We start from the raw sequence: 23,442 nt of genomic DNA, 5'->3' as shown, positions 1-23,442 counted from the left end.
ACACAATCACAGATATTTCAGAAATAGTTCAAAGGAGAAGATAACACCACAGTGAAGTGCTACTGACAGGTATTTTGTCTTAGATCTTTGATTTTGTGATGTTTACTCTTAGCAAAAAATGTACCCACTCTTCTTCCCCCACACACCATAATTTACTGCACTTCAGACTGACATTTTTCTACAGTTCTGAACAACTGCATGTTGTACAATCTCCCCTTCTACTAATTTCAATTATTCAGTATAGCTAAGGCAGAACCTACACCTTATCAATCACTTTTGGAAAAAAAAAGGCAATGCAAACTTGTGTCTATAATTCATTAGAGTTGTGAATAGCTCATTGAATATGACTTTCACACACTCATGCAATCCCACCTTCTGAAAGAACACGAGATAAGGTTACTTTAATCCTTTCAAAGAACTGCACTATTTTGCCTTCCTTTTATCCCTTTAAATATCCTTCCTGGTTAAGAAATTAACATTTTCTCTCATACAATTCTTACACAAATTGTACTTTTACTTTTCTGCATCTCTTGTTAATTACATGATGTTATCTCCAATAATCTATTCATGAAGCACAGATAACTCTGGTTACCAATAAAAAGGAAAACTTAGCATAAATTGCTTAGCACAAAGTTAATCTTATAAAGCAAGGAATAAAGAGGATCTAACAGCTATTATATGATTTATCAGCTTCTCTAAAAGGGTCACTCCACTTCCTTCATGAGACTAATTAAATACCTTAACAATGTCATTGAAACGTCATGAATCTTTCAATAAAATACACCCGGCCTGTACAACATGTTTACATTTATTAATCTCACTTAAAATGCAAAGAACTAGGAGAACCCCACTGACAGTTAAGCAGGGCCACTCAGTTAATTCTTCTTATATGGTTTAAATGCAAAGAATAATGACCACTATAACCTATGACAATTAAAACTATAGCCATCTGTCACAAGATGTTAATCCTCTTATTTCAGCAGCCCCCAGACTTTTCAAAAAGCTTTCCCAAACTGCCTACCTCCTGTGCAAGAAACTGACTTTTCATCCTCTTGTGTAGGAAACCCTGCTCATATATCTTGGATATGGTTCAAAAATTTCCAAGTAGAAATATGTATCCATATCTTCCATGAAATATGGGTCTTCAAGTTTCACAGTATTTTCTTTTAGCTTGCACAGCATACAGAAAGGAATGACTCATGGAAATTTGCTATTATAAAATTAATTTTGATACATTTTAAATACAGTTTCAATGATTCCGTATTGTTATTCTCAAGTCTGTAACAATCACCTAAATCCATCAAGGTGAAATAAAACCTAGCAAGCACCATGGTTTTCCCAAAAGATCTAGGAAAAGATCACCTAATATAAAAGACACACCTTGAATTCATGCCAATCATGGACAAAACTGTTCAGAGTGCCCATAAAAGTCCAGACAACAGTTTTATGCCACCTACATAAGTCTTTTCAAAGTTTCTGGAACATATTTTGTGAGGGGAAAACATATAGCTAGCCAAGCACTGGTTCAAGTCTGTGGACTGCACAGATCCTGGCACTACAGGCAGACTGAGTCACAGAGAATGGGTTGATATTCTCAACTGAACTGGAAGTAATTTTTAATATTAAAATGTACCACACAATTTGGATAAGCTCCTCTCTTACACTACACAACTCCAAGAGATAGGAAACAGTGTTGGGCTTAGGCAGAAGTCCAGGTCATCTCTAGGAGAAATCACCAATGCCCTATTTCACTGTTTAGGGTCTCAAAGTAGAATTTCCATGTCAGCCAACATGGTAAACCAGTACAAGCAAGGAGAGAAAGGCATGGAATCCCCTGTTATTTAAGTCAACTCATGATCAAATAGCTAAAATAAGTAACACAGGCAATGCAGACAGAGATGGGTATTCCCAGCAGACTGACAACCCCTAACAGTTCAGGAGACTAAAGCTAAACATTTTAACTGTTGTATACTACAAGTGTCCCTTTTCATCAAGTTTCAGGGCATCCCCACAATACATCCAGCAGGAAGAGATTCATGTTGCAAATGGAGACAAAACCAGTCCCAACTTCAGTGTGTTACTAAGAGAAGCACCAAAGCAGATGGGCCCTAAGCAACCACTTCTCCACAGGAGAACTTCTGTTTCAGAGAGTCCTTAATGAAATACAGACAGAAAATGTACTGGTAATGAGATCCCAACCCTAGATTTAAATTCCTAATTTAAAGTGCTGATGTGCAAAAAAACCACACTCCCATCCATCTATTTGGTATGGATGAAGGAAGAGTGTCCCCAGCAGAGAAAGGCCATAATGAGAAATAGTGTGACAGACAAGCTGTTGCAACTTGCACAGACTGAAGGGAAGAGTAAACCCAAACCTCTCAAACCACAAACCTAAGGAAGTTCTTTAACACTAAATTGTTAAACTAATTCATCTGAAAGATTCAGTTTCACTTAAGTTTGCAATCCTCTGCAGGAGTGGGGTGTAGAAGAGTGCATGATAATTTTTGTTTGGTACCCTCTAACTTTTAAGGTTAAGTACAACACAACAAATTGGGGAAAGAGTGTAAGAGACATTGATGTCATTCAGAGCAATGAACTCTCCCTTGAAAGATGAGGATTTCATCATCATTTAGTAAAAGGCAGTAAAATCCTTCTGCATACATTTTGTGCTGACAGCTAACAGTTTTATGGATGTGTAAAGAATTAGGAACCCCTCCTACTGTCAGAACTGAGATAAGATCTTTCCCTTGGACTTTGCAGAAACTACTCCATGGACATTATCATGGTGTTTATGTGTATCTTGGTGGCCTGCAAGTCACTAACAATTAGAAACAACTCGAGGTTACAACTAAACTGGATCATGAATATCAAATTCAAGATTTCCATATTACACTCCAAGCTTGAAGTTGCAGTTACACTTTATTTAAAACCATATTTATTTATTTAAATATGGGATGGGGATGATTTGTTTTTAAAAATGGGACCTGGGGATGATGCTTCTCTCTTTAACAAGAAATGGTCAGGATGCTACAAAAAAAGTCAAGAAGCAGACAGCTTTATAGAAAACAAAAATGAGAATTGCTGCTAACCTGGACTTTGAAAAGGACCTAATTACTTAGTAATTAAATTACTGGATTGATGGTTTTCAGTTCTGTTAGGAAATCTCATTTTTGAGATGTTCTGCACATCTCTGACCTTACAAACACACTGATGTGAGAACTTTACATACCCAGAGTTCCCAATATGCTTGCAAGTACTATTCATGCACTGGGTAAGAAGACCTGAACATTTTCATCATTTTACAGTCAACCCATAATATCTCTCTGAATTGCCTTATTTTATTGTAACAGGAGTGACTTACTGCTTTATAATAAAATGAAGCATTTTCACTTTCACATTCTAAAGAATTAGCAAGAAATGAAAGCACAGAAGGTGAACAAATACCAGTTTATAGATTTACTCTTTTTCATATTGTGATGACACAAATGTACTGAGTTATCTTTTAAAAGCACATTTTCTCATCTCAGTAAAATAGCTTAAGATAACTATACTATCATCTAATACCTCTAGTTTTATAATAGATACATTTTAGTTCTCTATTCAGTGTTTAAGCTCTAGATTACTCTTACTGTATTGTATGCAGCAGACTATATTTTAATTGGATTTCTTTGTAAGTCTTGATTTCTGCAAAGTAACTCTTTAACAGTGCTTAATTAACAGCAAAATAGCATATGCATAACACTTTTCCCTCTTTGTACTGACAAAAGTTTGTGCTTTGCTTACAATGGATTTTTTAAAAGCTTCACATTTCATTCACAGAAATATACAAAAACCAAAGTACAACCTATATAACCAGATAAACAAAAACTTTTTTACTTTAAGGGTGCCTGAGCACTTGCACCATCCTTGGAGATATTCAGAAGCCATCCACACATGGTCCTGGACAACTGGCTTCAGGTAGCCTTGCCTGAGCAGGGGGATGGACCAGGTAACCTCCAGAGGTCCCTGTCAACCTCAGCCATTCTGTGATTCTGTGTTGAGCAGGTACTAAAGCTGAGATTGAAGAAAATCTACCATCATTAACACAGGGGAAAAAAAAATCTACAACACTGTTTTTTCTTGGCTGTGCTAAACAGCACTCACCTTACAGAAAGATAAATGACAGTAAAATATAAATGCACAAGTTTTCTGCTCCATTTTCCTGTCTACAGAGCACGTGCACACTGGAGCCAACATGACAAGTTAAAGGGTTACTGCATTTAGAAACCAGCTATTTCTCTCTTATTTAATAGCTGTTACCATCATGTTTAGCTGCTGCTGCTCCTCCTGCAGATGGGAATTCATTGATATGATTAAATTTGATGGTATGATAATGTATGGTAATCGTGATTAATCAGAAGCCCACTAGCAAATGGAGGATGTTGGGTATTATGTCACCTGCATTTTAAACTGCTTTCCCTCCATGGCAGCCTGACAATACTTGACAGCTGGAGAGATCTCATGCTGCATTTGCTTGCTACTACTTATAGATCTGATAAGAGAAAGTGCCCATCATTCCTTCACTATCTTAAGTGCTGTAATTACAGAGCTTTGCAGTCAAGTTGTGAAAACTGTACCTGTTAAAAACCAAAGCCTTTTGCTAGCTGCTGAACAAGCTCTGTCTCACATCTGCAAGGGCTATAATCTGAAAGAAATGTAATTTGATGCAGCAGTCTCATTCAAACATGATTTGCATGAAATGCTGTGTAAAGCAGTATCCAAGAGATGTCAATCAACACCACCTGATACCATGTATTCTGTTAAATGGAAACAAAATGCTTTCTACACTACCTGTGATCTGCCACTACTACACAGCAGTAGAGGGAAAATTTCATTTACTGTTACTCATTATAGTGAAGCCATAGCTAAAGCAAAATAATTGTGAGGAAGTAAGAGAATCATTTTCACAAGTGGCTTTTTATTTCCATTAACAGTTTGTCTCCTACACATGTACTGCTGCAAACATGCACAGGTTACTAAACATCAGTTTAAAATGACTGCCTGTGGTGAGATGCAGGACTCTGACTTGTTCTTACTATGTGGACTACGAATCTACAATAATAACAAGTGCTAAAAAACTCTTTCTCACATGTAGCAACTCATGATTAAATTATGAAAAAATGGGGAAAAAATTCCATCCCTATTTGCATTTCCCACAACACACAACAAACAATTTTGCAAGGAGTTTTGTTTTCAAAAGCACTGCAAATTTCTGCCTCTACATCTTGTAAGAGGTGGTGCAGCCACAGACCCAGGCCCACTGTAATACCACTAAGCCAACCCATGTTTGCTAAAATGATAGTGGGGTGATCCATGGCAGTCCCAGCATCACCTGGGAAAAAATAAGTAAGCTGTATTCTAATGTACCTTTTATAATTAATTTGTACAGCACTAATATACTGCTTTTTTTAAAGAAATGTTTCAAACAAATGACCATGAAGGACAGCAACTTCTGTTTTGGGCAATGACTAGTCACAGATTAAATCATAAAGAAGTGTTTAAAAACAGTGTCTGGAACACAAACAACACTCAAAAACTCAGAAATCAAACTACTGATTCCATAAATGATGGAAAAATGAACCAAAACTGATCATCTACCCTTCACAGCATCCATTTGAGACACCACCTGATGTGCTGGAGATCGAATGGAAGCTTGTTGAATGAGAACATGAAGAAAGTTTACTAAGGTTTTTGCCGTTTAAGGAAAAGAAAATGTATTCTTTGAGATGAAGATTATTTTAAAAATAAGTTCTAAGTTCCAAAAGCAAATAATGTCAAAACCCCCGGGAATAAAACAGACATACCACATTGGCTACTCACAAGGGCCTGAGAGTAAGTCACCCTGATAAAGTCTTAAAAATACTAAATAAAACATAAATCATGTTTTACAATTCAGCTTCTTCAGACACGAATCCAAGAGTTATCTGAAAGATACCCAGCCAGTGCACTAAGGTGTCCTCTCAAAAGAGAAAATCTTTGTGCATTAAAAAATAGCAAAGCCTTCATGGCACAAATTAGCCAGGTAGACACTGGTGCCACTTCATCTTGTACTTGGTGCCTCTTCAGACAGTTCCCAACTTCAGCTCTGAAACTCAAGTTGGCCAAAGGCGTCTGTGAGCTGAGCACCTGCCCAGCTCACACCACAGCCAGGGTGAAGCTTAAGGACAACAGCCAATTGAGAATTGATCCCAAGTTCCTGAGAGCCAAAGGCACACAGCTCCACTCAACAGGCTCTGCTCTCACTGCAGCAGCTGCAGAGGAGGATCCAGGCCATGGACAGAGGGGGAATGGCCTCAGAGCTGAGGAATCCCTCTCTTCTGCCTTTAGCAGAGGGAGGCAGGGTCTCCCCAGTTCTCTCTTCTCTCCAAATGCCCCACACTCCAGCCACCAATCTGGATGCTAGGGATAGCTCACAATTTCTGGCTGAAGAACACTGAGACCCTCTCTCTGCCACATTCCATCCCAAAGTGGGCATGACAATACTTTATCTCTGTATGTCCATTAAATACTGCACATGTGTTTCATGTAGTACTATTACTTCAGTGTTCATAAGTTAAATAAATTATGTTTGAAGCCAAAAGCTTCTATACATTTTTCTTCAGGCAAACACTGAAATATTTCAGACATGGAATGTGCTGGTGGACTCATAAGCTGATGGTCCAGACTTTTTCATCCCTTAATTTCCAGCTTCACACTCACTAAATGCTCTGGCTTCTGTAACAGTCAGTTAGCAGCAGCCTTTATATAATGAAAAAGAAATACCTCTTGCATTTTCTATTTAATCTCCTCTTCCTTGTTTTATCCCATCTTTCTTCACAGAACACAGGAATTGAAAGAGAAATTAGCCAAGATAACAAACACTGGATGAAGGACAGAAATCACAGTGGTCCCTCTTGTGTAATATAAAACCCTCCAGCTCCTTCCCCTGCACTGGGGCATCAGCAAGAATTAGTAAATTGGTCAGAAAACACATGAAAAGTTCAGGAGAGCCATGAGCAGCCTGTGAATAAAATCTTCTGTGACCCTCCTGTAAATGGATCAGTTTGCAAAGGAGACTGCTGTTTGTGAGACTGCTGTTTGTCCCAACCGTGACACTGGGACAGGAACTCTGGAAAAGGCCTCTTAACCACTTTAAAGCAAAGGCAGATGATAAAGCCAGACCTTCAGAAGGACTCTGCCAAAGAGGTTATTTAATCTATTCTTTAAACTGTTTAAAGAAAACATTCAGTTGGCACTTGCACAGGTCCAGGTTAATTCAAACCATGCTTTTAGACTGGATTACTGTGAACTATACCCACAATCACTGTGCAATTCAGACAAACAGAATTCACATCCTTAACTCCCAGATCCCACAAGTGCACTCTGGTTCTCAGCTGTGACACACCCCAGATCCACCATTTATTCAGTCCTTGTCAGTTACAAATAGCTCTCAAACACCATTCACACCAAGTCATCTCAAATGCTCAGAGAGTAACAGGTAAGACAACTTGACTGCTTGATTCAAGATTACTGTAAGGGTTAAAATAACTCTGTGTACACAACACACATTCATTCCCTTGTACCTTTTCCAGTACTCCCTCTCTAAACATTCCAGGAGTTAAGTTTTAAGAAAAAAAATAACTGAACAATAAGTTCTACCTTGAAATACTAAAATTGAGATTCAAGATTAAGGGAATTCAATCAGCCCCCACTCTAAGCAGGTTCAGTCCTGATCAACACTAGCCTGACACAGCACTACATTATTTCCTATAATTTAGGTCTCACACCATATGTTAACACGCTCATTACAACTTTGTTCAACCCTTCAATTATGTCCTCCTGCAGAAGGTTGTAAGAATTAACCATTACATGGTTACAAAGTCATTTCATCAGCCCCAAATTAACAACACCTGGTTTCCAATAAATTTAGGACTGCCAATTGATTAGCACTGATTGAAGTTCTTCCCATATTTGGAGCACACAGGCTCTCTGCACTGAGAGGTTTCTCTCCTAGATAAGATAGAAACTCAGTGACAAATTTTTCCTTCAGTTATGGCATGGCCCACTTCTGGTCTCTTCTTGCAAGAATTTAATTACTCTTCATGTTTCCACCTCTGTCACATTCAATGAGAAGAAACCATCCAGTTCAAGGTTCAAGGGGAATGCAGACTGCAAATATTTAATTCTAACCCCACTATCTTTTAGAAGCAAAGCAACCAGAAAAATCAGTTAACTATTATCCTTTGATTATGCAATCTTAAAAACAAGAGCAAATTCAAGTTATTACCTATCCAGAGATTCTTTATACAATGAAGAAAAGGCTGAATGAACTGTACATAGTCTGGAGTAAGTCTTTGATCTTTTTCAAATGGCTTGTCAAAATTGTCTAACCACTGCTGCATTGCTTTAAGTCAACATTTATACATAAACAAGTGAATTATAATAGCACAAAGGCATCTGACATGTAACAGCAAAAAAGGTAGTTCTGCAAGATAAAACGTTAGTCAGAAAGTAAATTTGTCTTCAGCTCAAGAGCTAACATACTACATTTAATAAAACAAACATGAGATATGTACACAGTGACATTTAATTCCTAATCCTAATATGACTGATAACCCATGCAAAATTTATAAAGTACTTCATAGGGGAAGTCCACTTTATAACCCAGTGAGCCATGGAAAGATGAAGCAACTTTCTCAGGGTCATGCAGCACCTTACTGCTGAAGTAGGAAAAAACCAGTCAGGGCAACCAAATGACACTGCCAGACCCTCACAGTTAAGTCAGCCTTCCTCCTCCTTATGAAAATTTAATTATACTGACTCTTTTCTGGTGCACTGCTTATATAAATAAAAAGACAGCAAGCAGTTAAGTTTTTCCTGCAGGCTAAAGGAGCAAAGGGCCAACCAAAAAATGTTCAGTTTACTTTATTCCCTTTTAAAAACTGCTGCATTTAGATTAGTTAGGTTTGCAATACTTCTCAACTTGCAAACCCAAAAGTGAACAGAACTAAAATCTAATTTCACACTCAATTTAAATAAAAATTAATTTCCGAGTTTTCTACGCTGATGTAAACACACTTCAAAGATGCCAATTACAATGCCTTTACAGATATCCCTTATCCTCCAATTTCTTTCCATCCCAAATTGTGTTTACGGGCAAATCAACTTAGTATCAAAGGAAAACAAATGCATGACACTTGTTTTCATAAAAAATAACAATTAAAACCACTTTCAAAATGTAAATAAGATCTCCCCATAATACTAAAGTGAAGAAACTATTTCCTCTGAAAACCACAATATTTTTAGTTTTTAAAAAAGCTCAAAAATATTTTCTTGAAGATACAACATGAATTTACTTAATGAAACTGTGGGTTTACAACTCAATTTTTTAAGACTTCACAGAAGAAATGCAGCAATGTAAAGACTGTTTCTCTGCAAAATACACATATCACAATTCCTCAGCCATAAGTCTGTAAGAAAAATATTCTGCATTAAAAACAACCGGATGCACACTGGGCAATCAAAAGTCACAGAAGGTTTCTGAAATTTGCTTCTTTCTAGCACATCTGATCTCTATGCCAGAGATACCACACAGATGTTCAGACATCTATTTTCCTTCTTCAGCACTGCACACATCAACACATTTTAATGTGTTTTATACATTTGGGAAGTACAGTATACAGGTTTTTACTTGAAAATACTTTAGGTAATATTGCAACCTAGGTCTTTTGCTTATTTTGATACCTTGCTAACCATTTAAACTAGAAATTTAGTATAACAAAACTGAAATGATGAGAAAAGTTCTAGAAGCATATACTCTTCTCATTCATAGAGTTTAAAATAATTATGAAGTGAAATTAGCCAAGTGAGGCAGCTAAGTGTCTGGTTTGTTGTCAAAATTAGAAACATAAAAGAAAGCAAGGTCATGCAATGCCAGTTCTATTTTTCAAATAAAAAACATGAGAGTGCTGAAATACATTTAGTAATGATAAAAATTGCTGCATTTTACAATAAATACATATTACTGCTTTTTAAGCTTAGGGATTATTTCAAAAAGCCTTTTATTATATCAAATAAAATAAGGATTCTATTTATACAGAAAGAGTCGAGTAATAAAATGAAGCCCATATTCCTTAAGACAAGATGCATTCATGTCTTTCCCACTGGAGAGACTGGTTCAACAATTTTACAGTTAAACAGAATTAATTCTACTCTCAAAAATCCATTGACCTTAAGCTTTTAACAAACATTTTCAACTGCAGAGTGTATTGTCAATATTTACAAATCCTTAAAATTATATTTCACTAGAACAGCTTTTATTTGCTATATTAATATTTCCTTGCAAATGTATGCTTATCCATATCAGAGAAGAAGAAACAGCTGCTACTCACAGGAAATCTCTGGGGTCCTACAGCAGGTCTTGGCTGGGCAGGAACTGGCAGCAAGGGCACTGAAACAAGAAGCACCTTTTAACACCATTTGTTTTACCTAACAGTTGTAGTTATTTCCAAAAGCATTTGCAATAAAAAGCCATGATTAAAATCTGCTACTTTTACTCTCACATGTCACAGTTACTACAATTAACTTTGAGGAACCGTTCCCTCCCCTACAACATGCAACAGGGCAATTAGGATTCTCCTAGTTAATTTACATAATTTAGTTCTGCTTTTTCCAGAATTAAATTGCTCCTTGTTGCAGGAAGACAAACTAGAATAGTTATTCAGCCAAAGACATCCCTTAGACAAAGCTGACAGAGACACTAACAATAATTTCACGTTTCAAATAGAAGGATACATGATTAATTTGCCTTCTCAACTTCATGCCACTCAACATTTCCTAGGCATCTCCCAGTCTCACCACCAAACTACCACAAGAAGCATGAACATGAGAGACACTAACTGGTAAAAATCACTGCTCATGAGGGTAAAATGAGGCAGGCAGCTGCAATTAACAGCACACAAAAACTACTTAGTCTGTCTGGCCTTGGCACCACAGTGGTGTGTGCAACTGCGATCACAGAACTGCTGATCTCAGATGAAAGACAGTGATTGCATAGAGATACCAAGAAGAATCAGGAAACCTTTTCTTGAAAAAATAACCTCTAAAACTAGTATTTCAGGGGGATTAACATGGATGATTTGCTCTTACAACTGCACTTTGAAATGCTAGTCACAAAAAGCTATTTCCCAAAACATTCACTTAATGTTATGGCAAAATGCACAAAGTGCTACAGCTGGATCACCCTGGGAAATGAACCTGTATTCCAATCTCAAATACAAAGTGTTATGACAGCTCTGCTGTTTTCCAGAGCACTTTTTATTTCCTCTCATAGTTGTGTAAGTGGTTAAAAATACAAACATTTCCATTTTAAACAAAAGGCCTAGAGAAGCCCAATAAAGCATTTCCAACCTCACAATGTGTTTGCTCATTTACTAAAAGCTTTTAGTAAGATTCTTCTCCAGTTTGTTTTTAGCACTTCTGAAAGTGAGAGGGAAACATTTCCCAAGCAGGGTTAAACAGTGACTTTGCACACAGCTACTGTGTCACACTTCAGAGCAGGAAAGATACCAAGAAATGTTTCTAATTTGAGAGAAGTTGGGTACATTTCCCAACATAGAGCTGGCTAAGATGCCTCAAAAATCCCTTTTCCCTTGGTAACCAAGGCACAAGAACTAATGCATTAGTGTTTTGTTTTTCAGTTCATGTCCATGTCTGGCTTCTATCCACTTTCATTAAGTACTTGTGGTTTGCTGGTTCAGAGACTGATGGGGTAAACTAATTGCAGCAGTCTTTCAGCATGGGAGGACTGTGTGCAAGCTTTGTATCACATTACACCAGAAAATGACTGCAATAGTTTCATCCTGGCTTCTAATGAACATCTGTTGGTATCAAACAGCCACGGCCACACAGAAAAAAAATGCTAAGATGCTCTTGACAGACCTAGTCCTAAAATAGTTCAGGTATTACAGGTCAAAGAGGCACTGAGAAAAATGGCATAAGGTGGGAAATGTAGAGAAATGTCAACTGAACTAGAGTCTATTTCAGTATTCTGCCTCCAGCAGTAGCACATAAATTCATATATTTATATATTTTCAACAAATTAATTTAATACTCATGAAAGATAGTAGTTCAAACTCTGTGCTCTTTCAATCCTTGGACACTTGCTTAAGCAGCAAAGAAGTCTCAAGCCCTCATTTTCTTGATGTCAAATATTCCATAGGTGTGAAAAGTATGTTTCAAAAATAATACACAGCATGTTGTAAGGCACTATTTTAAGAAGATTAAATTGCTTCTTGCTATAAATTCCAACACTATACTGGAAAAGATGAAGAAGCAATTCCCACACTGATTATCCAGGAGAATTACAATGTGATTGTTCCCAAGACACCAAACAGTTTTCAAAAGGTGAATGGCACAGTGAGCTGCCATGAACTGCTCATTAGTTCATGTCAATTTTGGCAGCACCACAGGATCTCTGAAATAGTTACTGGTGGTATAAACATTTAAGGGGAAAAATGCAACACCTATTATCACAGGTTAAATCAGTACTTCACAGTGCATCTATGGACAGTTCTCCAGCATTAATAAATTGATCATACTCAAGTTTGGACACACATACAGCAAAAATTACTACCTACAACTCAAAAGTAATTTGCAGGATAGGACACAAAGAAAAGATAAAACTATGAGACAAGCTAAAAGATATGGGATTCAAATGCCACAGGAGGCACAGCTGAACACCAACTGCACAGTACCTGCAGCAGGTATCCACAGAGACTCATCTTTTAGGGGTTTGAAAGACCAAGTCCTTAATCATTTATGAAGCTTCAAAGACTAAAAATAGTACCAATCCATTTGAAACAAAACTGACTTGAAAGTAACTGTTTTTTTCAAATCAGGATTCAAGGCTGGGCAGGGAGATGGTGGCCACTGTAAAGAGATTTGCCTTTGAAACATCAAAGGAATAAGCCAATGATAGGATTCTTCAACAGTGTTTCTACTCCTTTTCAGGCTGAAGTAGCTGTCTACTAAGAGCTCTTATAGATGGTATTTTATTCACATGAAAATTTTGTAACAATTTACAGGAGGTTTGAGTCTATTTTAGAAAATACTGATACAGTCGAAGCATTTCAAGACTAACTCAAACCAAAAAGATGTTTTAAAAGTGTATTTCTATGATCTGCAGTTAGGAAAAGTGTCCCTGGTGCTGACAATTAGAAGTGTGTGAGCTTTATCCTGCCATAAAATTAGAGAGGGAAAAATGCCAGTCTACACTAAAACATGACAGCACACCATTAAAATTACCAGAACCTAAGTGTGCATATCATGCACTTCCAGACATGGCATTTTTAGCTTCCAGGCATCACATTTTCAACAAGAGAATCCCAATAAACTTTGCACCTATCTGACTGTATTCTCCAATGTGTAAAGCCCCTCATGTATCTAGAAATACATTCAGCCAAGAAGGGGCAGGACATCATCAAGAACACAAAGACAATCTGATCTTTCATCCTTCCCATTACCCTGAAAGAAATGATGCTGCAAGTGGAACACATCCTTTTGTTGCCAACCACCAGTCTCTGCCTACTGGGTCTTCAAGTAGATAGATTAAAGGAAGACTTTTTAAGAGGAAGCTTGGAGCAGCACTTCCTACACTGGAATTTCTATCTACCATTTGCCTGCAGTGACTGCTTTAAAATTTACCTTAATATGCAAATACCATTGAATATGTTAGAATTATGCTCATTTGTAGCAGACAACTTTTCATGTAAAATCTTTTCTTTAGGATTTTTTTCTTCTTGAGAAGCTGAGATTCAGAGACAAAATGTAAACAATGGTTATGTGCTGCTGTGGAATGCAACAGGTGGATCTTTCATTGGCTCATCTTAGATGTTTATAATTAATGGCCAATCACAGCACAGCTGTCTCGGAGAGAGTCCGAGACAGCTGCCTTTGTTATGATTCTTGCTGATTCTATTCTTAGCTTAGCTATCCTTCTAAGATGAAACCTTTTCTTCTATTATTTTACTATAGTTTTAATGTAATACATATCTTAAAATAATAAATCAAGCCTTCTGAAATATGGAGTCAGATCTGCATCTCTTCCCTCATCCTAAGACCCCTGTGACCACCGTCACACTAATTTATCTACAGAAAGCTCCTCATTTCCAACACATTTTCACATTTTCCTTATGTGTGTGTTTACTCTCATGTAACTTAACTGTACTGCTACAGATTAAGACTGAGATGGCCACTACTCTCAGTCACTGCAGGAGACTCAGCTTCCAATACATGCTCTCTAATCAAGAATATGAAATTTCTACAGCGACTTAAAAGATTGTATTTAATGGTATGCTGCACACCTATTAGCAGAAAAATTCTGTAGTCTTGCCAAGGACTCTTTCAGTAAAATTAATGGCACAAAGGTATTCCATATGAAGCAGCTGCCATGAATACACAGAGCAAAAAATGTCCTTGCTGAATGCAGGTTTTAGCACCATTCAACAATCTCAACTCACTCTCCAGGGCAGCTCAGTCTAGAGAACACCTGAACTTCTACAAGTCAAGAAATGAATGTGCACATAAAGTCAGCAGATGTAAGATCTAAAAAAAAACCTAATAACACCCTCCCCTTTACAAATCCAATACTGAAGATCTCCTAACCTGCAGGAGGTACACAACTTTCTGGAAATAAGGATATGCATGAAGACTGAAAAACAGACTGTGAACAAGATCAAGCAAGAGACCTGCAACAGCTACAGTGCCACAGACACAGTGGTAAAGCTGAGAAGAGCCTGAAGCTTCTCAGCAATATGAAAAAAGACTCCTCAGACAGAGGGAAGAAAATACACTGGGATAGTTCTGACATTAGGCAAAAGCACACACCCTCAGTAGCCATTCCCAAGATTGTGATCACATTGTTGCTTAGCTAGATAGAAAAGATCTAGTACTGTTTCACAGGGACAGAGAAAAGGCATAGAATAATCTAAAGGCAATTTCTGCTTCTCATTAAACAGTAACTTACTTTGGTAGTGCTAGATAAATGCACAGAAGGTGCAAACCCACAAGTAAAGATTCTTTTGGAGTGTTTCCAGATAATCTGTCCTGATGCATAATTTTGTGGGAAGCACCACGGGGAAAAGCAAAATAAATTCTCTGACAAAGCCATATGTGAGCAGCAAAACAGACCTCCATACTCTGGCAATGTTCTACCCTGCCAAATTCCTGTTTTTCAAAGATAGCACTGGCTTGGAGTTCTGCTGATGTGAAGTGGGGGAAAATACAGAAAACTTAATGGCAAATATGTATAAATATTTATGTATTTCTTTAGTCTGTCTTGTCCCAACATAATGAGAAATCAGAGCTGTGCAGGTATCTTTTTATAACCCTCTTTGGGATTAAACACTTCCTAAATAAGCAGTAGTAAGAACAGCTTTGCTGAGAGCTACCCTAAGAAGTGTAGCTCAAATGTTTGTGTTAGCTTAGAGAAAACACGTATTTGCAAATCAAAACAATTACAGACGTGCTTCTGTGAAAGGAAAATTGAGGGCATGTATCTTGTCAAGAAAGGACAGCAACTGGTATCTTTCACAGAGAATTACATTGCAAGGAGTGCCTCAGTACCCTCTCACCAAAACTGGTAGACAGTCCTGGTAAATTTACAAATTGCAGTACTTTCCTAGTTTTGAAAAATGACATTTATTGTTTTTTTGAAAAGCACATTCTCTTTTTAGTTTCCATTTTCCTTGCTCTTCTCAGGCTTTACATTAGAATATCAAACATGGTAAAAGCTGAAAAGGCTTTGCTTGTTCAGCTGGCCACAGTCCAACAACATTATGTCTTACTTCAGGCAAAACATTTGTTTCAAGCTTCAAGAAAAAAAAACCAGCAGCCTGAAGCGCATTTCCATGAAGTGATAAACAAACAAATTGTTCCATCTCTGGCAAAGAACGAGATGAGTCACGCTTGCATGACTGGCAAGGTGTTCAGAGAGCTCACCTTGTACAGGCGTCACCACGGTCCCCTTGAAATGCGGATTGATGTGGATGTTCTTCGGCTGCTGGGGGGTCACTGGAGGGGGAGTCATCATTATTCGAGGTGTTTCTAGCTGAGGGGGCATATGTAGCCCTGGAGGAGGAGAAGAATGATGCTGATGCTGTAAAGGAAGCAGAGATTGTAACTGTTGCTGCTGCTGCTGTTGTTGTTGCTGCTGCTGTTGCTGTTGTTGTTGTTGTTGCTGCTGCTGTTGCTGCTGGAACAGACTCATAACAGGTTGCTGGTGTGTTGGAATTAACCTCTGTGAGTGAGTCTAAAGTCAGACAAAAGAACAGAGTCACTAGGCTTTAAAGTTAAAATATCCTGACATAAATGAGCACAAAACCAAGACATCTCTGGAGAACAATTAAGGCCAATTATGAACAGAAAAAATTCTTTTCCCTATAATCAACTGGATCCACCAAAAACCATCAGCACAGGAAAGCAAAGGAGCAATCAAAAACATTCATGTGAAGGAGAAGGCAACAAAGAGCAAAGAAGCACAGGGAATGCAGACACATTCACTCCTTTTTAACAGTGAAGCTGTCTGGTTTCATATATAGTCAGGGCTCTGCATAGGTCAGTGTTATTAACTGCAATAAGGTTTATGTGGAGATCACTAGAAATCTGAGTCCTAGCACCAAAACAAATCCACTACCTCTTCTCTCATGTATACAAAAGCCTCTCTCGGATAACAGACCTAGCACTAGCAACAAAAGTTAAAATACAAATTCAGGCATCAGTGCAGCACAAATTCAAATATTCTTTAATATCAGGGCAGTTTTTTCCTCAAGCAGTATAATATCTATACTGCTTGAAGAAAAAACTCATTTGAAGACATCATTTAAAGGTATCCTTCCAGACATAGAAGAAAGTCTCTTGCTGCTCAACTCTCAGAAACAAATGGCCAAAATCAGTGCTAATAAAAAAATAGTGTCTCTTTTCAGAGAAATTCTTCTGCCTCTGAGTCACTGTTACTAGATCTCAGTCCTACACCAGCAACTTGCAAGAGGCAGCACAAGAAGAGGCCCAAGGAGGCAGCCTTTTAGCAACAAAGGTGTGACAGACTGTTTCTTGCTTCTTTCAGTGTACATAAAGCAAAGCAGCTACATAGTATGCACAAGAGGACACTGTGATGAACATAAAAATATTTAAATGTAAAATCAAAATAGCTTGCAAGGACTGCAGCAAAACAGAAAAAAAAATATCCAACTTTCACTGCTTAAAAAGCACGAAATTTACTACTGCAGGGCTCTCAAGCACTGAGATATCCACTGACTCCTGCCAGTGACCAGCTCCTACTTACTGCTGTTGGAAAAAATCACCTTTGTTTAACACAGATGACTTTGTCCTGCAAAGATATATAAAGACTTTATTCTACAATCTCAGCTTCCAGTATATTTTATGACAGTGAACAAAAATAAGTGCTGACCTCTTGATCACTTGCTGGAGATGGTTTTGGTTTTTTAAGGTTTTTTTGATGGAAAAAGTAAAGTCTTAATATTGTGATACAAAGCACAGCAGAGAAATAGAAGGTAGTGACAAAGCTAAATTTCATTTGAAATCCCAAAATAATAACTTATCTAGTAGTGAAGTGCTGATTACTGTCCTCGGGTTTTATTTACCTCCATAGTAGCATAGCTTATATGCAAATAGATTTTTTAAAAAAGTATTAGCAAAAATATTACCTTGACAGAACCCAGGAAGTATTTTACAGAATTGTATTTTTTAAACTACATTATTATAAATAAAGAGGGACTGAACATGTTTCCATGTTGCATGTAGACTTTTCAGAGGAATTATTCAGTTTTTCCTCCATCCTCATGCAAACCAGCAGATAAGTCTGACTATGACTCATCAGTCAAAATGCACTTTTCATTTGGAGGTCTTGAGATTGCTCAGGGTGAAGCCAGTAACAGGATTAAGCACATTCTTTACAGTCATCACATCACACAAAGCCCATACTGCCTAACAGTGCCCTGAAAGAGCAGAAGGTCTACACTGGAATATATATCCCATCTTTGCAAAGATTCACGATTTAAAATGCATTTCTCCACAACTTCCTGCAAGGATGCTCAAAGAATACTAAGGACTGAAAGGTACCATTGATGGCTGGTTTGGCAGCAGTGCAGGCCTGTGATCCTTCATTCTTCCCCTATCATTATTGTCTCTCCTTTGATCTCCCATTCCATGGCACATCACTGAGCCTCCTCTTCTCCCTCCTCTCCTGGAGCCGTATCGCCCCTGCTTAAGCTGCCTCTCCCTCTCTTCAAACTCACGTAGTGCTGCTTGGGCTTCTGCAGAAAGCTCTGTTGAGAGAGAAATGGGGAAAATTATTTCAGCTTTGTGCTGAAAAGGTGGAACACACATTGACAAATAGAACACTGCCAGAACTACAGAAGAATCCCTGCAACTAACAAAATTTGCAGGCACTTTGATCTCCTTTAGGTGGCATGTTAACATTTTGTTAAAGACACCTTTAAAAGGAAAAAGCACAGATACTTCTCTCCTCTGCACAGGCAAAAACCAGCAGATAAATGAAACAAACATGAACAAAAAGGTTTGGTTGTTTTCTTTTTCAAGATGGTATTGAAGTCTGCCTTTCTGCTCTAAGAGGAAGCTGTGACTCCCCTCAAAGTTTTGTTATCTTTAACATCTCACGTCTCTGCACATATCAGGCAAGACAACGAATCTGCAGCAAACTTTACAGTAAAAGATCTGCTGAGTCTTCCATATAAACAGATTTTATGCACCAGACTCTTCTGCACATTGGTCTATTCCAAAGAAGAACATTCTGCTTGCTGAAGTCTTTCTAGTACATAAATACTTAATTTTTGTTTTACTGTATGTGGTTTAAGAACCAACTGTACTTCACAAGTAGTAATGCCACTGAAGAGAGAGCACACATTAAAATCTGTGCTCAGTTCAAGTCAAACATATGGTGCTGATAACACCCACCCAACTCACACCACAGGTAAACACCAGAAAACACCTGGTACTCAGCAAAGAGGACAAATTTGCTTGAAACCTTTGGATAGTGCTGACGACATTAAGCAAGAAATAATGCAGTAATAGACCCAGGTATTGAAATCACAGAACAGGTCTACAACAGACTTCAGAAAACCCACCATGAAAGTATAAGCAGAACCACTCACCAGGTTTCACTCACTGACAAGGGGTAATAAACTTTAACTCAAACATGCAGCTGAATCTTTTGACACACGTTAGTCAGATCCTTTGTTACCCTAATATTGATTTCTGCCTCTAACAATGCAAAATTAAACTACTTTTATTTGTCACGAGTGTATTTGTTTTTAGCATATTTTGAATTAATATGGTAATTACTTGTCAACACTACACACAGTGGCCATAATATCAGAATTAAAGTAATAAGTATCTGGCAGGAGACATTACTACTATGTCTCCACACCATGAGATATCCTCTCCAAAGAATATATAACTAAATCAATTAGAAAACTCTAACAATTTCTTGTGAGTCTAAAGGCCAAAGCTACTTAAATCACCACCATCTTTAACATCTTCATAAGTAATCTCTGTTAGTCTTTGAAGTTGAGGATTGACAGAAGGGCAGAAAAGGGTGAGCACTGAGCATTCCCTCTGCGGCAGTTGCTCTTACTTTGCTACAAAAACTACCTGCATGACTGAGCTGCAAAGACTGTAAATTTGCATGTCCCAGTTTTCAGAAGTATTCAGCACCTCCACAAAGCAGGAGCTTTTCAATTTTTACAAGTTCTGAACTTGCTGATGGCCTGTAAGAACACAGCAAACAGGACAGACTTCTAAAAGCCCAGGATCTGCCCAAGTTTCCTATTTCATTTTTGCACATTGGTGATGAGACAAGTTTCTCTACCTCCTTTTCTCTCCACTCTGACACCACAATTGAATGGCATAACAAATACTCTTATGAAATGCAACCTTTGCCCTCAAGGCATAGCAGAGCCCAAGACAATCAGGCTTTATGAGGAAAATCTTACAGAATGCTTAGAATGAGGGAAGGAACCACAGTCACTCAAGTCTTAGTATGAAATGTGCATTTCTGACAAAAATTAAGAGAAATGTACTCTTGCCCAAAGCAATTAAAAACATTAGATGCAAGTAAAACAACTGCCATAGCCACCTTTGGCTGCCAGGGATCAAAAATGCTGGTTAGATGGGAAAAACCATCTAGCTTTTACTTCAGGTCGTCTTCCTCTCCACACCTGAAGCAAGCAGTGTTTCTTCAGAAACCCACAAACATGGAAGGGCAAACGTGGGCTTTGACTTGACCTGCCTGAAAGACAGACCCCTACTCTCCTTACATTCAAGAGGGAAAATAGTGCCACTAGGCTGCAAAAGAGTCTCTCTATCCCTTATCCAGAAATGATCCAAGTCCTGCAGGGCATCCTGAGCATTCTGCTGCTTGGACAGTTGTTTTGTTCTCCCAGAAATAGGACAGGCAGGACAATTTCTCTGACATCTTCCACACTACAACCCTGAACTCAGCAAGGCTGGAGTCTGGAAAATAAAGTTCAGTCATTGCAACAAGTACCTACCAATGATGGTCAAGCAAGATAAGAAGCAAGTTCCTATTAAATAGCTTAGAAATCACATGTGAGAAAGCAATTTTTAATGAACCTGGGAACAGAGCTAGGCTTCCTAAAAAGCAAGACTGTGGCCAAGTCTCTCAGCCTCCTGAGCACACACTGGAGGACACTGAATAGACACAAGAATGAGCTGCTCCAAACACAATTACTTCAGAGCACTGTGCTGATTAAGCTTGGGGAAGGGATGACAGCATCCATGCAAAGTCAAGTCTGTCAATCTTGGATGTGCAGAATCACTCCCTTTAAAATACATAAGTTGTTTTCCTCCTCACTTTACATAAAATTTCTCAAATTTTTAAGGCCTTAAAGGCACAGCTCACACTCTCAATTTTTCAGCCAGAGTAGGGGCCAACTTTGGAAAAAATCCCAAACAAAACCACACACAAATTCACATTTATACTACACCTATGACCACAGAAGTACAATATAACAACTGGATTTTAAAAATAAGATGATTACATCAAGTATATTTCCTCCACAACATGCCACTGCTTAGACACCTAAATGCAGGTTCAGAACCCTCTTGCAGAAGTTAAGACAGATGCCATGAGCACCTCAAGTGCTGCATGTAGCTACATATCACCCACCACACATCAAAATATCATCAGCTCTACTATGAGGGGGGCTGCATATTGAATTTGAGAGCACTGTGTCCCACACACAGAGATCAAGCAGAGCAGAAGGCATGGGAGATGGTTTTGCAAGGAGGGAAGCAACAGAAACAGTCCCTGTTTCCCTGAAAGCAACCTCAGACTGCTCAAGAAAAGAGGGGATGAGCAGAGGAAGAAGAGATTCTCCTTCTCTCCCTGGGCTCTTCCAAAGCACAGCCAGGTGTTCATTCACATGAATACAGCTCCTCCCTGGCTAAGAACACATGCACAACTACAAACACATATTCATTTACATATATATGCAATTTGTTGTCATTTCTTTTCTCCTCATCATCCAGATCTGCAAACTGATTATACTCTGTGCTTTCTGGACACAGAGCAACTGGACAAATTTAGAACATTCACCTTAACTTCTCAGCCCTGTCTGAAATCTCAGACATGAGGCATCACAGTGAACATAAGCCAACTAAGCAGGGCATAACAAGAAGTACTGCCACAGCCAAATGACCTTTGTTAGCACTTTGCAATTGGTTCTGCAGAAGTCTAAGGGTTTGAGTTTGTATTTTTCATTAGATAGAAAAGGAATACTTTAGTTTGGTAATACCAAAGACATTTTTCCTCTTCACTTTCCTTAAGATCTAACTGCCTCCACAGAATAATGACAATTTCCACTCTAAGAAGGCTTCACCAACAGGCACTAAAAGAAGATAATGTACTTCTTATCAAAGGTGACAAACTTGGTATTGCTAGAAATCAATTGCAGAGCTGTCCTACAATACCCATCTTCTGAACTTTGAAAATCCATTCTTTACATTATCTTGGATGAATAAATGTTTAGGAAAGATCTTAGCTACATTACTGAGAACACTGTATTTTTACATCTTTTTTACCAGCACAAACTTGGTCTCATCTTGACGGTACGTTCTCACACACACAGTTAATGCAGTGAATCAGCAATTATTTTTCTAGTGTCTCTAAGTGTCAAGATTAATTTCACTATTGCTGGTAATAAAATGGTTTCAAATGACATCTTTAATCAGTAAGTAAGAATGCACTCCTCCAATAGAGACAAGCTGTCACAAAAGGTCACCAAAATGTGACAGGATGGAAATTACGTTTGTAACTTCAACTGAAATGTTAATTCCTCCTTAAGTGTTTTCTGAACTATGTTCATATTTTAGAGTAAGGAGATGTAGGTCTGCAATGAAATTTCATTTTTAAACTATAGCAGCTGTAAAAATTTGCTTTATAATCTTAAAAGGAAGCAGATATTTATATATGCAAACAGAATTTTTTGTGGTTTAACCTTCTACCACATGGTCAGTTATCTGGTCTCTATCAACAAATAATTAAGAAAAAGTAGTATGAAGAGAAACCATTTCACAACAGCAATATTGTGCTTTTGCCAAACATTGGTTTAAAAACCTCTTTATAGGATCATCCACATGTGCCCTCATCTTCTCCTTATATCTCAGAGCTGCATCCCAGATCACTTAGAATTACATTTAAAAGTCTAATTCAAATCACTGCTCCTTTAACAGTCAAGTTCCACTATAAGGTTTTCTCCGTATTGGCTGGTCTTATTTTTATATTAAACTAAAGAATAAATCCACAGATATATGAGAACAAATGCAATTGTCCTTTACCTTACAATATGTGCAGAAATTTAGTTATTCCAGTGCACTCTTGTTTTTAAAATATTCTCTTTTTTTCAATCCACCAACACCTTTTGTATAAACAAGATACAGTCTCTATGTGGTTTGTAGAAATATGGTCTCATGGTTGCAAACCCATTTGGAATGCACCTCAGCTAAAACACCCTTTGCCTTTTATTACCATTCATTACTGCCCTGCAAAACAATCCATTGCCACAAAGCCTCACCCAAAGTTTCTGGAATGTTTCTCCTTTCTCTTGTCACATCTGAGAGCCTGATGATGGTTCCTTCTTTCCGTTCGGTTTTGAAACGTAATCGTCCAGACTCTTCATCATCATCCTCCTCCTCATCAGACTCTTCTTTTGTTTCTTCTTGAAGTTCCAGAGACCCAATAGCTGCCTAAATCACAAAAACCAGAGGACATTTAGCCTCAAAAAACCAAGTCTCTTGTAAACAGTATCAAAAGCAAGCTTTCTTTAAAAGGCCCTTTCTACAAATTTTGCTGCCATCATACATTGT

The 23,442-nt window shown here is 37.9% G+C and overlaps 1 protein-coding gene across 5 annotated transcripts in view; it reads right to left on the bottom strand.

Annotated features, from left to right (window-relative positions):
• Positions 1-23,442, bottom strand: part of RBM33 (RNA binding motif protein 33) — a 103,385-nt gene that overhangs the window by 50,629 nt on the left and 29,314 nt on the right. For 4 of the 5 annotated variants that reach the window (XM_054647310.2, XM_054647317.2, XM_054647343.2 and 1 more), the window contains exons 7-10: positions 23,151-23,322; positions 18,157-18,362; positions 16,018-16,327; positions 10,410-10,468 (exon numbers count right to left, since the gene is read on the bottom strand). In XM_054647310.2, coding sequence (XP_054503285.2) covers positions 10,410-10,468; positions 16,018-16,327; positions 18,157-18,362; positions 23,151-23,322 — 747 coding nt within the window. The remainder of the gene's footprint in view (positions 1-10,409; positions 10,469-16,017; positions 16,328-18,156; positions 18,363-23,150; positions 23,323-23,442) is intronic. The other variant, XM_054647325.2, reaches the window with a different exon arrangement.

This window comes from Agelaius phoeniceus, chromosome 1 (genome assembly GCF_051311805.1).
Source record: "Agelaius phoeniceus isolate bAgePho1 chromosome 1, bAgePho1.hap1, whole genome shotgun sequence".
Taxonomy (NCBI): Eukaryota; Metazoa; Chordata; class Aves; order Passeriformes; family Icteridae; genus Agelaius; species Agelaius phoeniceus.
The sequence above is the reverse complement of the archived record's forward strand: the minus strand, read 5'-3'. Positions and strand labels throughout refer to the sequence as shown.